General features: G+C 37.4%; 1 protein-coding gene across 1 annotated transcript in view; it reads right to left on the reverse strand.

Moving 5' to 3' along the window:
• Window positions 1-17,612, reverse strand: part of LOC104500701 (succinate--hydroxymethylglutarate CoA-transferase-like) — a gene marked incomplete at its 3' end in the record, with an annotated part of 160,626 nt that overhangs the window by 110,345 nt on the left and 32,669 nt on the right. The window contains exons 6-7 of the mRNA XM_010144394.1: window positions 12,580-12,671; window positions 5,176-5,319 (exon numbers count right to left, since the gene is read on the reverse strand). Coding sequence (XP_010142696.1) covers window positions 5,176-5,319; window positions 12,580-12,671 — 236 coding nt within the window. The remainder of the gene's footprint in view (window positions 1-5,175; window positions 5,320-12,579; window positions 12,672-17,612) is intronic.

Consider the following 17,612-nt stretch of genomic DNA (forward strand, 5'->3'; position numbering starts at 1 on the left):
TCCCATTTCTTTTGAACTACCCAGGTTATCCTTCTTCTCCCTAATACTTAGCATGATCCCAAAATACGATCTACTGATAGTAAACTACAATAAACATATTGATTCCATTTCTAGAATTACATCCATATTCAAAGGTCATCTAAATAATAAACTCATTAAAAGAAATGTCTCCCTTTGTCTTTTAACTCTCTCCCCTACCCACTCCAGATTGCCATTTTACTTTTTCCATGTATTAAAGGGGCATATTTTTTCTACCTCCTTCCCAGTCATTCTCTAACTGATGACAGAGGTAGCTCCACGCAGGAAAGCGAACTTGCAGCACACTTGGGCTTACATTAGCACAACAACAACAGTAGCAAAGCCAAAAAGGTGCAGAATCTGCTATCAGGTAGCAGCTAAAGCAGAAACTCCCTTGCAATCTGGGTAAGTACACTGTTTACAGAGTAAAGAAAGCCACAAAATAAATCCAAGATCCAGTTGGCGTATGCTCTACCAACGACTTCTTGCATAACTAATCATTAGAAATCACAACACACATTCCACAGAGGCCAATATTAAATTGAGTTACTGTCATGTTAGTACGGTCCTCTGGTCTATTCAATAAAATTCTGGCTACTTAAAACCCCGAGGGGTAAGTTCTGTTCTTAGTTATACTGATGTCCTCAATGGAAATTATCAAGAATAGTAGCCAAGAAAAGTGTTTAATGCACAGTTTATAGTTAAATAAATGTTCACATTAATTTTATTATCTTCCCATATCAGAGCTATGTGGTGAAAAAGACAATGTCTCCATACAGTGCGTACACAATTTTTTATCATGATGGAGATTAGGAATACAATGTTTTGTAAAGATGATGCTTTATAAGCTTGTAAAAAAGAACTGCTTATTCAAACCATACCCAAAACCAAGAAAACTGTGCAACAGTCCTCCTAGCTGGCCTCCAAAACCACCGGCAGCAATGACCTCTGACAAAGCGAATTTCCTTTCTGCATTCAATCAACTCACAACTCTCAACAGGCAGAGAAGCAAGAAGATACGGTCGAGACATCTGAACAGTATTTGAGTTCCAAGATTGATATTTCTCACCCAGCTTACTGCTTAGGGATCCTGTGATCCCATATATACCCTACAGGCAGTATGTAAGCATTACCAGTTTCACCCATACCCAGTAACTGGTAAAAGACACGTGAAAGCCTTGAACAGAGAGCACTGAAAGCACCTTACATAGAAAAGCCTTAAACACAATCATCTCGGGAAAAAGTAATGCAGAAGCAAAAACTAATATAATTTCTAAACCTCATCATCATCTCAGTCAACCAACTGCCTAAACTAAAGCACAAAGATGAAATAGAGAAAATAATTAATACTCGTTTGCTAGGTTTTTCTAGGGCCACTTCAAAATTTTGAGAAAGGATTAAGAGTTTGCTATGGCAAATTCAAAACATAGAAACCAGAAGCAGAGAAGTATCCGAGGAACAACCATGTAATACAAACAAAATTAACCACATAATCCTGTCTGTGGAATCAGGGAAAAAAAAAAATACACTCCAAAACTGCAGAAATGTTAAATGTAAAATACTTCTTTCAGATTTTCAATCCAAGAGAAACCGACTTATTACAGTATTTGTTGGAGCCTGGTTGTAATTAAATACAGGAAGGATATTAAAACTTCCAAGAGAATTTTTTTAAGCCACAACAGAAGAAAAGGCACAATTGCATAATTGGAACCAAATCCGAAACCCACTTCCTTCTTATTTACTAGCATCATCTAAAAGACACTATTTAGATGCTGAAAAGTCTGGAGCTGACAACTGTAAATCATCTAAAAGTCAAAAAATTCAAAGGAATTTTATGACATGGGTTAAAAGTTTATAGATGAGAGATATAGAAAGTTAGTGCTCACCGCAAAACCACATCCTAGCGGTCACTGTATCTCTCTCGTCAATAAAACCCTAGAATTCTATTTTGTTGTGGGGAATGAAATCTTATTTGGCAGTAATTAGTTGCTATAAAGCTATAGGGCAAAAGTGTTTGATATACGGAATTTGAAAGCTGCCTTTTTAATACATTCTAAAAATAACATTTCTTTAAAGAACAGGATTTCACTTATTTTGTTCTACACAGAGCAGATGAATATAAAACAAACGTGTCAGGCAGTGGGATATTTCCTGAAAAAGCTTTTGATCGCTTTTGCTGGCAGTTGAATCCAGTTCAGTGCTCTTTGTTATTAGCATATCTGGGCAGGAGTCAATATCAAAAGAATCCTCCAGCCCTCACCACCCCCAAAAAGAGAGAAAATTTTTAAAATCCTCTTGCATCTCTAGGAGGCATGCAGAAGAGTGATAGCACAGACATAGATGGACGTGGACATGCTGTGGGGGCTGCTATAAAATAAACCAAGCCTTTTCAGGGATTTCTAATTATTTAAGTGCTTTCACCCCTGGTTGTTTTTTTTTCCTTTCTGGCATAGTCAAAGTCATCAACACAGCCCAGTGAAGGCTCGAGTACAGACCAGCTGCACAGTTCTCGGTTCAGAGGAAGGGATGGACAAAAGGTGCAAGCACGCTGCTGTATTAGCTCAGTGCATGAAACAGTGGCAAAAGCCCGAAGTTTCATACAGGTCCCTGCTGTTGTAACACTGTTGGCAGGAGGATGGTTCAGGAGCGCTTTGCTTTTTCATGCAGAAAATATTATTCCTTCTTTCTCGTTAAAAATTACTACAGTTCAGAGAAACTCATGCTTAAAGGAAGGTTATCACGACGCATCTGTTTGACCTCTACACCCCAACATTAATCAACCGCAACAAGAACCTAACAAACTAAAAGTCTGCACCTTTAGGTTCCTTACTGCTTCGGCAGCATCCGTGAGAGACTTCAAAAGGCCATTCTTTTTAAACATTCATCACATGAGGAAGAGCTAGCTTTAGATAGCTCAGCTTGGTATGTAAAACCATAATCCCTTTGAAAGCACAGATCTTTCAAGAACTGATTGTATCACAGTAATTATCTAAATTTCCTTTAAGAAAGACTTTACCACCAGAAGCACTGCAAGTGCAGGGGTTTTTTACATTAATTTTTTTAGATTTGTGCTACTCTTAGTACACTCATCCTTAAAGACTTAAAAGTAACCACCAGTTCTGCAAAAAGAAAGAAAACAAACCAGGAAAATGAGATGTTCTCAGCGAGACTCAATTAGATTTTTCTTCATTGATTTTAATATGTATTTTAATGAGATTGATCACATGGGTTTATTTTTGGTACCCCAGTCTTTTCAATTTTAATAAATGTTCTCATTATAGTCTTGGGCCAACACCCTAAAGTTAATTTGGACTGCAGTAGTAGGGTCATCTAAAACAAAATAGTTCTTTTCTGCATAACAGCTTATACCCATACTCTATTCCAAAATATCAACTTATTTCAGTTTAATTTACCCAACACTGAAGTAAATAAAAGCACATACTTTGTGATAAGATTGTGCAGGTATGGAATTACTTCTTAGTAACTTTTAGATAACTATAATTTGATAAAAAGCATAGAATGAGTTAATGCTTAAAAAAATTGCTAAACTGTCCCTTCGCCATTTCGTACTTCTTCAGCGAAGCACTTAGAAGTCAAACACCACATCGTGTTTTGTTCACTAACTCCCATCCAAGCCTTCCTGTCCTCTCTTGCGTATGCCAGTGAGTGGCCTAAAGGATGGTGATGTGGACCTTCAGATGGAAATTCTGCAATATGAGAATACTTTTCTGCATAGCCAAATCTATCCTGAACAATGAAAAAGTTCCTAAAGATAATTGAGGTCTCACAGTAAGGTGAAATAAAAGAAATATACAGCAAAACCTAACTTTTAATAAAATTAGAAATTAAAACCATCAAGAAGCTGCCATAATATAAAACATTATGATATCTTAAACAACAACACAACCCTTCCATATATAAACAAAATATTTAATAAGAGTTTAACATATATTTAAAATATTTTTCTAAACTGTTCATTAATTTTTCAAATACAGACACAGCATTTACAAATATACATAAGTGTGATGAAGAGTTCAGTCCTTGCAGAGATTTCTGAAACAACTGAAAAAATTATCTGTTTATTTACACAAGGGGTTCCCCTCCTCTTCTGATCTGATTTCAGTAGCAATTTAAACAAGAGCAGTTGGTATTAAAACAAGAGCAACCTCAATCATTAGTCTCAAACATTCTTAACATACAATGATATAGGTGGGAAGGAACCTTTGGAGATCCTCTTGTCCAACCTCCTGCTCACACCATGGCCAACTTTTTGCACCATCTCTCAAATACAGTGAGAGGTACAACGTGAAGAAAAACACAGTTGAATGAAGACAAAGATAATGGAGCACTGTAGCAGCTTTGATTACAATTGCTTACAGCTCTGGTGTGCATTTTAAAATGAACACAAAAACCCGTGAGCAACATACACCCAGTTGCCACCAGCAGGTAGCTACACTGGCAGGAGAATGTACCATCCAATCATATGCAGCTCATACCAACAACACTTATTTTGTGAATTATAAATCATTGCACCAATGGTGGATAAATATTCAAAGATAATTTAAAGTTCTCATTATTTGAGGCCTATGATACACCTTTCACGATCAAATCATCTTTGTCTTTACAATTTTGATGAGATTACTACTTAGCGTGCTTGGAGAAAATGCTGCATCTTCAAGCTTGCTTGATTCTTTAATTCCCAGAGCCAAAAGGCAGACCTCCTGGATTACACTACTTTGACACTTTGGTGGTAGTTGATTACTCTGGGTGATTTTGCACATCACTCTAGTAGCAATACTACACCGTGTCAAGGCCTTACTTCCAACAGCGGTTTCACCATTTGTGCTTGTCTATCTCAAATGATCTACTCCAACTGTTACTTACCATCTCAGGTATATTATAAACCTTGATTAACGCAGGTTTTCAAAGAGAATGGAGGTCCTTTGTGAAAAGTGAAAACCAAACATAATGCAGTAGTAACTATAACCATGTCCTATAAAACGGTCACTACCAGCATGGCAGGATAAGGGAACTGTCACTAATGCCATTATGGTTGTTGCTAGTTGTACTAACTAGTTTGCATCAATTTATGTCAAAACAGTCTTCTTAGCTTCAAACATCTGCGTAACTGAAAGCAATTTTTTTCAAAACTCCTACCTGAGATGACAAGAGGTTGCAGTCAATGTGCAGCCCTTTCCCCGTCTTATACCTCTGAAGTAAACCAGCCATAATCGCTCCGTATGTATACAACCCAGTAGCAAGATCCGTCATGGCTACTCCTGGTCTAACTGGCTCACCATCCTGAAGAAAAAGAAGAAAACACACCAAAACAAAACAAGACAAACAAACAAAACAAAAAAAAAAGAGGCAAAACATTACTTTTTGATACAGTACATTCTCCACAAGACTCATCTGAGATAGTATTTACATGTTACATGTTTCTGCATTTCCAACTGCAAGAAATAAGAGTATCTTTGAGTGAACTGGAGCATAAAAACTACCACTGAGAGACAGATATTCTTGCAACAACTACACAGTGCTGTAACTTCACAATGCTGCAGGCTATGGATTGTGAATGATTTATTAAGCTACTTCTTTCTTTAATAGCATAATGCTTCAACCCACTGATGCAAAAAAGAGAAGAGATACTATTAGAGACAAGAGAATCCAGCAAAAACTGAATTTTATCCCACCTAGAAGCCAAGGGTCCAAAGGATTTCCACAGTAGGCTGACCCAGGTGCATGTCTCTTAGAAAGCCACAAACATATTACTTCCTCTTCTCACTCTTTTTCTCCCTCCTTTTCTGGCCCTTCCCAAGCCAAACCTCAGTTTTGTACTTCCAGTACACACGCTCCAGGCTGCCAGCAGGAAAACAAAACCAACTTCGTTTTGTTTACACATGTACACATTACACAGGTATGCACATGGAAATCCTTGACCTGCTGACCAATAATCACTGGAAAGTTGGTGGTTCAAATATCCTTCTTCTGGCATCAAAGGAAGAATCTTCATTTTACAGCAAGTGTTTCAAACCTTCCCTAATCATTTTGTTTACACATGTACACATTACACAGGTATGCACATGGAAATCCTTGACCTGCTGACCAATAATCACTGGAAAGTTGGTGGTTCAAATATCCTTCTTCTGGCATCAAAGGAAGAATCTTCATTTTACAGCAAGTGTTTCAAACCTTCCCTAATCACTGGCATGAAGTATGGTCCCTCTGCATCAATGGCAAAATTTCAGTCCAGGTAGGCTTTTACCCTTGGAGCTTAAATGTGCTTCCTCTGACATATTCTCCCATTTCCTACTCTGAAAAGTTCGACGCACGGTCCACAAACAGAAGCACAAAGCTAACAGGACTGTTTCAGAGTTTCAACACCAAAGTAAACCCATCATAAGGCAACTTAAAATCAGTATAAATGATAAATAATAACTGTTTGTCAAAGTTCCCATAAACATTTTCAAACTAATCTACCATAAATTCAACAAAATTGAATTTACAGCATTACTTTAATTAGTCAAGTTTAAACTGGTAAGTGTAATCATACTTGAAGATTGCAAGAGTTGCATTTACTGACAATTATACAAAAAAGTGTCTTGGCTTCATGTAAAAAAAATTAAAAATTGGATTTTTTCTTTTGCCCTCCAACAGGATTTACCGAAGTCTGATATCAAGTCATGTATGAGTTAAGGATTATTTTAAGAACAATTATATCATATAGCATTATCAATTGCACTAATAGGTTAGTTCTCGGGTAAAAGACTGCAGTATTTTCTATGAAAGATAAAAAAATGCTGCCGTTTTATTTATACTGTAAAAGTGACTAAACAAAACTATAAAATCAGTATCAAATACGATAAAACTTTTTAAAATCTCAGTTACTGTCATCCAAGCTGCAGTAAGGTTTAGCCTGTGACCATCTATAGCCTAGACACTACAGATGATGTATTAATTACACATCCTTAAGGTGAACACTGCTTTAAGAAGTTCTTTTCATTTTGAAGACTCTTATTTCTTCCTTCTCCACACTCTACACTAAGCTACTTCAGCTTCCCAATAGAAAGGACAACTCAAAGGTACCACCCTCCATTTACCATCCTCCTTGAACTCAACTCTGGGGGAAAACAGGAAAGGAAGCTCCTTATTTTCGTACGCCTAAGCCTCCTGAGAAAACTAATTAGCACATGAGAAGTTTCTTGCTCCTCAGAGCTATCACTTGAGAAATACCAATTAAAAAAAAACATTATTTCCACCGTATTACATGCTGCAAGTTCTCAGATTGTTAAATTGTTCTTTCTTCATTACAGCCAAGACACTGGGAAGAGAAGCAATTAAAAAGATTTAAGATTTTGCAAGCAGATGTGCAGCAACGTTCTTAGTTTGAACACACTTCCCACTGTTTTCAAAGTGTCGTTAACTTCACCCTTGATGGAGAAAACTACGCTTTGAAGATATAAAGATCAGGACTATTTTAATAGATTGCTACACATGAATTTATCTTCTCAAGTCTTGATTCCAGCACTTTCTTCATCAAAACCTAATGTTTTAAAGCAAACACTTCCATTGCCTCCATAAAAAGTTCACTTTTATTTCCAAAAATTCTTTCACCACAATTTCCTTTACAGAACACTCCTACAAACTCCCAGCACTAAGCTGCTGCGTTATTTTTATCATATCGGCTTTACTTCATTCTAACACTCTGCAACCTACAACTCTGCAGCAGTCCACACAATTTCTACTCTTCCTCGGTCTTTCGACCACGAGTAGCTGCCATTTTTCACACTTCAATCAGCTTCTAATGTCCACCTGTGCCATAAAGCATCCTTTCTGTGACGGGAGGCATAGCTGCAAGTACTGCGAAATGGATTCATTCAGGTTTTCATCCCTCTCCTGCAGAATAAGGGATATGATACGGCTTTCTACGAAGGACAAAGCTACACCACAGAAATACCTTCCTTTAGACGGAGCTTCTGACAGCACAGCAGAACTTCTGCACAGCTGATGTTATGTTAGTCCCCTGAGCAAAGCAACAGGCACCACTGCCGTCAGCCACAAGTGACATTACTGTTCTGGCAGAAGAACAGTATGTAGCCCTAGTCAAAGAGAAAGCACTTCAAGCAAACAAAGCTGCTATCCAAGCTCAAGGCTGGGTTGAACCCTCCTTAGGGGCAGCACCAGGACACGTCCTCTGTTCCTTTGGAAAGATGAAGATTCATTCCAGTAGAGCAGACCTTTTCTTCCATCACTGCGCTTTGCTACCGCACCATCTTACCACCACTTTTATTTCCCAGTTTTTGCTGTTTGCTAAATTCCTCACACTTTGTGAACACAAGAGATGGCCACAACACGTTTTGGGAGTTTCCTTTCCTGAGTTCGTTCTTTGCCCTTTGATAAACTTCTCTTTCTAAACTTAAATCAATAATATAAAAATAAACCATTAAAAACGGAAATGGTTTCGAAATGCTACGCTTAATGAAAGTATTCCAAGTCCAGTAGTTATTGCAGATGGGAATTAGCTGCTGAAGGTAATATGAACCAGCAATGGCTGTATTTTTCAACAGCTCTGAGCTGTATACCACGTGTGCTCTTCTGTTGCAGTTTGTTTGGTTTTAAGCTGAAGAATGGCCCCTCTGCTATTGTAGAACCCAATCACGTCTTGCTGTCTCATGTTCAGCAAGACAAAAATGTTTCTTCAGCAAGAAAGAATGAACCACCATAAAGATACTCTGAACATCAAAACTTTCATGTAATAATCCACTTGGAGATGGAACAGGCTTTGTATCCAAATTGGCTTTTATTTAATTAATTTCAAGTTATTGCTTTAACGAGTCATAGAAATTTTCACCAAAGGGATATTCATCTGGCACTGATATATCTGAAAATATTAAGTAAAAGCTTTCTGCTCATCAAATATGAAACTTGAATGTGGTGTTTAACCAGGAAATATCTACAAAATATGTCATCCAGTATAATAAAAGTGTCATCAGTGTAAACTTTGTCCTTTTAGCGTATTTTAATTTATGTAAAGAAAAACTGAATGTGGCCTGAAGCAACTACTTCCATTCAAAATGGGTTTGTGGTACAGATTTACACAAAACAGATTCCCCGCTATTGCCTGTAAATCTCCATAAACACACTAGAATTTCCAATTTCCCCAGTGTCACACATTTCTAGTACAGAGGTAATCAAGTACATGTGTAAGAGCTTGAATTCCGTGCAGGTTTCTGCACGAAATCACGGTTTCAGGACGACTTTCCACTGTACGCTGAAGGTGTTTGGGTTTGTACAATCAGCAAAAACCACACTAGCAGAAATGCCGTTGTTTGTGCCTGTAACTTTGCGATATTGCAGAAGTTACAGCTTGATTTCACGGTTCCACACTTTGCTCAGAAACATTTCAAAGTAATCAGCATTAAGTCGTTTCAGTAATAAGTATTTCCTAGCGAAAAAAAGAAAAAAATAGCCAGCCATTGAGAATTTCTTTATGCACGAATCTTCTACCAGATCTTAGAAATCGGATGTGCATGATCTTGTCTCCCTTTCAAGAGGTGTACACTGTATGCCAAATGGGATATCCTCGTGTATCTTGGCGCATTCCTCATTTATACTACACTATCTCCTTAATAAAAAGATAACTTGGATAAAATACACATATTTCAGTCAGAAACTTCCATCTCTTCCACTGCAATCTCTTTAGTCCCTCAAAAATCATAGTGTTACATGAAATACTAAGTATTGGAGAAAATGAATGTTACTTACATGACAGCCTTACTGAAGGTTTGTATCTTGCTCGAAATCCCGTGCTGGTAATATATTGATTTCATGGCTTAATATTAAGACTTTACCGACTGGAGGCACAGCCTCAGTACCCAATAAAGTTATGTGATCTGCAACAGCAAACTGCTTTTTTTCCTGAGACGTTAAACCAGTAGCCAGATGGCTGGAACAAACTACAAATCACAACGCAAAATTTCTCTTAGCTAAAATGGAATATATATATATATTGCTATTAGTTCTGTTTTAAAAATAGATACAGGACATAATTTTAGTATCCTACTATTAAAACACTTTGTGAGGAGCTGTAAATATGTACTAACATAGCTCAAAATTAAGCCCCTCAATGATGTATGTAGATGGGGTTTTTGCTGCTGCTAGATTTATTATAATTCATCTACAGCATCAGCCAAAATCTCTAAGACCATCCCGCAAGCACATTCAACGGCTCGTTTACCGAAGGGAAGTTTCCACAGAGCACTGTCACACTGACGTTATGATGCTGATTATCTATAGCTACTGCAATGCAATACAAAACTAAAATCAATTTTTTTCCTAGTTCGTAAGACTGGCATTTTCAATTTTGTTTAAGAAAAAAAAAATGCCACCCTAGTTTACAAGGGTATGCTTCAAATGATCATGTTACTTTTAGTATATGAACCCCATGTTATCTAGTCAACAAATAATTCAAGGTTTAATAATGAAAAACAGCATGAAGAAGTAAGATTGTTTTTTCTTCTTTACTTTGGCCACTTTTCTACATGCTGAGTGAAACAAGGTTTTCTACTTTTTTGAGAGCTAGCTTTGTGGAATTTTAAACACAACCCAGCCACATCATAAATGTAAACAGGGAAGATTTTACTATTAATAATACATTGTTATTTTAAAGTAAATTTCAAAAAAACCACACAAGATTTTAAAGCTACTTGAATAAACTTTTACAACAACAAAAGGCACATTTGCTTCTTCAGTTTCAAAGACTTGTGGTCGATGATTGCAAATTGACCCTCTGTACATCAGAAAATGGTTTGGAGAAACTGAGGAAATAATATACGACCAACTTCAAATAAAGAAAAACAAGAAGTTTTAGCATGTTTATTTTAATCCTGCAAGAGAATGACTAAGGTTGAACGAATTGTTAAAAGTCCCTCGTGAACAGACAGAACTGTTACTAACAATGATTAAATTATTCCTATCATTACATTGCCTCAAATCCAGGTGAGGTGATGTGAACATCTGGATTTCCTGTGCAGATCTTAGCACAATCTTTTAATAAAATCCATCTTCATTAGGGCCACTGGGGACAATTACTCTCATAATACAATTTAGGTGCAATTATTCAGTATAACACTTGCATTTTCTGTCATTCAAGTATCATTGAAAACCTTTACAAGATTCCTTTTTTTAATTTTTCAACATATTTTCCTTTAATCACGTGGTACTAACAACGTTTGCCCCCTTAGAATAGTTTATATTTCCATTTCATTTTGTTTGGTGTGTTTTGAGGCGTGCATGAAGTATCTGGCATCGTATTGGTAGTACTAACGTTCACTCTACAAACACCAGGGTGAGAATGTAAAAATTACTTACACTACAGTTACTGTCATCGGTCATTGAGTAGCGTATATGTGCATGAGACATTTGTAAAGAAGTATCTGTAAGGTCTGCACTCAACTTCATGTCTTCTCATGTACTCAGATGGGGCATCCTATTACTATGTACCATGGCAGCAATGGGCAGTCTTAGGACACCAGGCACAGGAAGTTTCATTTTCCTCAAAAAATGCTTATAATTTTCTTTTCATAGAAGGAAGGAATCTGGTAATAACAGAGATCTGATGTTTGCCCCTGTTTTCGGCAGAAAACAAGTCTATTGGCAGAATATCAATCCTACAGTAGTTATGTCCATATCATGCATGGTTAGCTTTCAACAGCCTGCTCTGTCATGAGTATCTGACACTAATGATGAACTAATTGATGAACTCCTCGTTTATCAAGGGTGTGCAAGTGTCATACTCTAAAGACCTGTACCACTGCTTACAGGGAATCGGGAGCACCACCACAGAAGACCATCTAGTGTTTATGATGCATAGAACAGACTTGTAACACTATCTCACACTTGAGAAGTGACATTTGGAGACCACATTCCCTGCATCTGTAGGTGATTCAAGACAGCTTCAGAAAAATGCTGGTCAAATAGGCATTTACTTAAGTGAAGACACACACTCTATGTACCCCCAGAATCCAGATACTAAACTACCTCTGTAATGCTTCCTGCACTACTGCAACTACCAAAGATTTTGGATATCAGTTGGGAATAGCAGCACATAAAACTTTTCCAGAACCACTAACAGCATCTCCTTGCTCATTTTCAGGCAGGATGATTGAAAAGACAGTTTGTTGGAGTTTCCTGGACAGTGTCACAATTCCCTCTTCCCACACATATGTATGGTTCCATCATCCAAGTTCAACCACGTGCCTGTTACAGCTCTTGAAGTGACTACAGGTTAGCATAAGTTGTCAATTTATTAACCGAAGATTTAGGATACAATTTTTCTTCCATTTTCTGTTTCTTGGGCATTGGCTTTGCGAGCCTGGGATAAGATACCTGAAGGGCATAAGCACTGTCATTTTTCCTAGATTCCCAGCGATAAGACTGCTTGTTGGACTCAGGAGGGCATGCATAATAGATATGTTAGCATAGGATAACTTGCTCCATGAAGCATTAAGTTTTAGTATATGGCACAAATATTCTATTAAATTATTAAGCTGAGCACCATACCTCATGTCCTGTGATATGCATGAGACCAGACACAGCAGCTGCAACAGAGTCATATCCACCTCTCTGAGCCATTGGACCAGTCTGACCATAACCTAAAACAGAAGGAGAATAATTAGTCATTCAATCAGGGATGAGTACAACATAAACACATGCTACTATTTCAGTACAAAAATGAACCAACTAGTATTTCTCATCAGCTTTTGTTCACAGGTTGTCCAGATTGTACAACAAATTGCATTCTATTTATTTCTGCACATCTTTAAGAGTAAACAGTTGGATTCAGACTGTGCAGGCTGATGATGTATTTGATCTTAATTCTAGACAGATTCCTGGCCCTGCTATGTTTCATTCACTTTGGACAGAACTCCTTTTTAATTTGCTGGGTCAGCTGAGGTGAGATTCTGATGTCATTTCATACCATACCTCTATGGTATCTCTATAGGCCTCCAACAGCTGTCCAACTCAAGGGCCCACGCTGCCTGTGTTACATCTCTACTCTCCCATAAAGATATCTTGAATACCACAAATGATAACTGAAATCATGACACTATGGTTTAGGAACATGGATTGTTCCCCCTGTACTTCTCATATTCCACGTCTATACAGAGCTACCTTCAATATAAAACATTGTTTACAGAGGGCAAGACTGGCCCTTTAACATGTACACACAAACTGTTTGCCAAGAGTTAGCAACAGTGAAAAATGAAATAAAAAAACTTTATGGAACTACATAAATAGTTTTGTTCAGCTACAGAATTAACTTAGAATTAACAGCTGTGGCCAGAAGGATGTTCCCTTGCACATCTCTGCACAGTCTTCCAACAAAAATCTTCCAGATGAGGAGGTCCTGCAGGATCAGCTGAGGAGGTTACAAATCCATGTACGAATTCTATTTCCCTGCCAGGGATTACTGCCTGTCAGTCACAGTGTAATTTAATAATTTAGTTAATGTACTGGATCTGTACAATATAATGACCTTAAGCGGTCAAAGAGACAAGTCTGGTTTTGTTTTGAACCAGTGACCATCACCACAGCGGGGAGAAGTCAACAGAGGAGAAGCAACATGTTTGATTGCTATTACTAGAACTAATAAAAACTGTCAGAGCCCTTAAGAATCAGATTTAAGAGTCTTTCCTCCTCCTTCTCAAAGACACGGCAAATTCAAAAGCTATTCTCACGCTTTCTTTTCCCTTTGCATGTGTCTAGGAGAAAACCCCTAATTACAGGATCAAACTGTCAGAAGATATTTGTCACAGACAAGATTCCTGGTTTGGCTGGCACTTTTAAGGCAATGTTTCTGTATTACTCTTAGCTATGAGGACAGTATTAAAATAAAAATATATCAACATATACCATAAGATAAAATTTCCAGAATCTCCTAAATTCTTTTTAATTATTCTGCCAGAATAATCCTCTCTATATACAGACAGTCTAAACATTGGCTTTGTTGATTACATCACACAATTAAAAATCATTACTTATTGGGGTAATCTTCCTCAACTCTTCCACTTGGGCCAATGCTGTTATATACAGAATTCATAAACGATTTCTAACGCACAGCACAAGACAATAAAGATCAAACTGGAGCTAAAGCACTTTGTTACTCCAATTAACATTTAGTAAATCATACCAAGCAAAACAATATCCACCAGCCATACCGATTTCCCCATTATACCGCAAGCTAACTTATTTACGTGATATCCTTCTGAAGTCATTAGATCCACACTGTGCAAAGCTGAGCAGGAACTCAACTTCCACACTAGGCGTCACAGGGAATATCAGGATACTACAGGACAGCCCGCTGACTTGGCCAGTGTGGCCTCAAAACAAACATTTCAGAAGAGAGGATTTCACACTTCTGTTAGGGTCAAATCTGTATCATAATGATTTCACTACTCCCAAGAGAGAAGAAAAAACCTACGAGCTCACCCAGTTTTATTGAAAATCATGTCTCTGACAACATCTGATTGTGAGATCCTAAAGAGCAACCGGTGATGTTTCCTTTCATGTTTACACACTTACAGAAAATAACAGTGTTTTCATTTTCAAGCATAACAGGACTGGCAAATAAAATATTGTGGATCCACCCAGAAATGCTCTGAAGGACTCTAACTAGGCATATAGCATTATCTCATCGGAATGAACTGTAGCATTAAAACCATTTCAGTGTGTGGGGCCACTTCAAAAACACAATCTTGCTCAATAAAAAAAAAGTATTCAAAACAACTTTAATTGAATAGTCAAAAGCATATTGAAGCAAGTGAGAAATTATGTACTGGCCTCAATTATTAACAAAGACAAGATATCTCAATACATCTGCTCACACAAATGTTTTCATAAACAGAAAACATCTGAAAATTAGGCGTTCAGTGTGTGGACAGAACAACTATGAAATGCTTTAGCAATGCACTTCTGGTAAGGACAAACACCCTTCCCTCAAACACTACATTCAGGAAAGGTGAGAGGCAACAACTGGTATTTTATAAATAATTTTATAAATACCAGTGGTATTTTATAAATAATTTTGTTAGAGTCCTTTTCACACATTTCAACAGCCTGGCTTCAAAACAAGTTACTATTTAATGCCTTTCTGGTTCAAATTAGAGTTTCTAAGGAGTGCTCAACTAGTTTTCACAGTTCACAACAGATTAAGGAGAAAAATTACATAATTCTGCTTTTGACCTGAATTCTGAATTGACAAAGGTAGTGTGGGGACAAAATCTGTTGCCATTGGAAATGGTTTGCCCCAGGAATCATGGACATATAAAGTGCCTGGAAGAAGAGGCAGCCATCTAACTGTAAGAGTTCAGTGACAAGCAGCTATTTCTAAAAATGAAAGATCTCGTTAACAAGACAAAAATCAAAAGCTGGACATCGTTGATGGAGTAAACTACACAGGTCAAAGAAGTAACTCAGTGCACATCTTTTAGAAATAACTACGAACAAAAATACAACGAGTTTGAAGGAGAGCACACAATTACATTCAGAAAAGTTTCAGCCTGGTGCACAGATCTCACCATAACTGTAAATACATACACATATGTATATATACACACACGTGTGTATATGTGTACATATGTGCGTATAAATAAATATATAAAACAGCTTCTCAAAGCTATAAAAATGCCAGCCAAAGTTTATGTTTGTCCAAATACTGTGTTCACTCATAACTGAATTCAGCACAGACTTGCTGTTACACATGCTTAACTCTAGATATAGATTCCTGTTTAGTATGATGTAGTTAGTGGCTTATCAAATAAGGAAAATACTTTATGCTAAAAAGAAAACCCCTACTGAATACAGAACAAACAGACTTCACAGCAACAGTCCCTGAAGATGAATCAAGGCAACTGGTTACGCTCTTGCTCTGAATTGCCCTCTAGTGGATTTTGCCTCCTTAGGCCACAGTCAATAGTTAAATAGCCTCTTTCTAACAGAAGACAATTTATTTCAGGTCCTTAAGTCCAGCGAATGCATTTTTATTTTGGGGAATATATTTCAGAGGAGAGACAAAAGAATCTAAAACTTAATTCAATGTAACTGAGAGTTTTATAAATCACTTCAGCCAGAGTGGAAGCTGCATAGGTGCCTAATCTCCTGTAAAGCTTTAGATCTGCATAAGAGGAAAGAAAAAAGAAAGCTGCAGTCCCCCAAAATCCCTACTCGTCTCCCAAAATCCCTATTCTACACCTTGCACTAGGAAGGCACAGTTTATTCTGATACCTGCCACATCCTCACGTACCTAGATCTCTAAACAGTTGCAGCATGAGCTGTTCTGCTCTACTGCAAGATGTACATCAGCTTCACAAGCAAACCGGTTCTGAGACATAACAACACCCAGTCATGTCTCCACATGCATCCTAAAAATTGTCATTGTGAAAGCACTAATGAATCTGCACAAGCAGCACCTGAAACCACCAGAAACACAAACTCTGGCTGTCCACTAAAGGACTGTTGGCTTATTCAGCACAGTCACTTACAGATCAATCTTCCCGTTCCTGCCCTGACCCGGCAGCTCAGTCTATCTCCTACATCAGCAAGTGTGCCTCAATTGTCTTTACCTTTCTGCGAGAAAAAAAAAATGAACTGGGCATGAGACAAGCATGAAAGAACAATTCGTACTGGCAGCTTTGTACTAGCTTAAGGGCACCATCAGCCTTTATGGCGGACATTCATGAAGGGAAGGCTTTCCACCAGCAAGCCTGCATCCCTGTATCAGACAAGAATGGAGAAAGTGAACTTACTGGCTATATTTAGCATCCTGTGTTTTTCAGAAGTTTCAAAGCTGGATAAATATAAATGTGCAGATGAAATTTTTGAGAGTATTCTTAACTAAGACCTCCACCATTTCTCTTTGTAAGTCAGCAGCACAACGTACAGTGTATGAATAAACAAGACATGCTTAATGTGACATAAACAAGGATGCATTAAATGAGCATAAATAAGCACGGGAATGATGAGCTTCAGTTGTGTATTATATTATGCTGTATTTATTTTTTTCCCCGTATTTGGGGGAATATAACAACAAAGTTTCACAAAACAACACAGTTAACATGGAATAATGCAGCTCACAGCTGTTCTGAAAAAGACTCCAGTTGTTTGATGGCCAAATCTTTGATACAGAGCAACAAGAAATATTTATCTAGCAAAACTAAAAGAATAATTCTGTCAAGATAAACAGTAAATTATAATAGCACTAAATTCCTCATCACTAGCTGGGGGCATTATGAAAGCAACTTTATGCAAGACATACTTGCTGTTCATTGAAAATTCATTCGTTAAAATTAATTGAAACAAATTTCTCATAAATATTGGCGATATATACCCATTCCAATTAAACCTAAGAGTGAGACTTCTGCTATTATTCAACTAAATTACATCGTTACTAATGCTCCACAATTTCTGACTAAGTGAAGGACTAGAAGTGTTTCTCTCCCCCAGATTTTTGTACTTGGGTCAGAGAGAATGAGTAAAATAAAAACATTCTTCGATGGGAAATAAATCTTAGCCCCTTCTCTAAGGTTGGTGTGACA

The sequence above is a fragment of the Buceros rhinoceros genome, unplaced genomic scaffold (genome assembly GCF_000710305.1).
Source record: "Buceros rhinoceros silvestris isolate BGI_N320 unplaced genomic scaffold, ASM71030v1 scaffold91, whole genome shotgun sequence".
Classification (NCBI taxonomy): Eukaryota; Metazoa; Chordata; class Aves; order Bucerotiformes; family Bucerotidae; genus Buceros; species Buceros rhinoceros.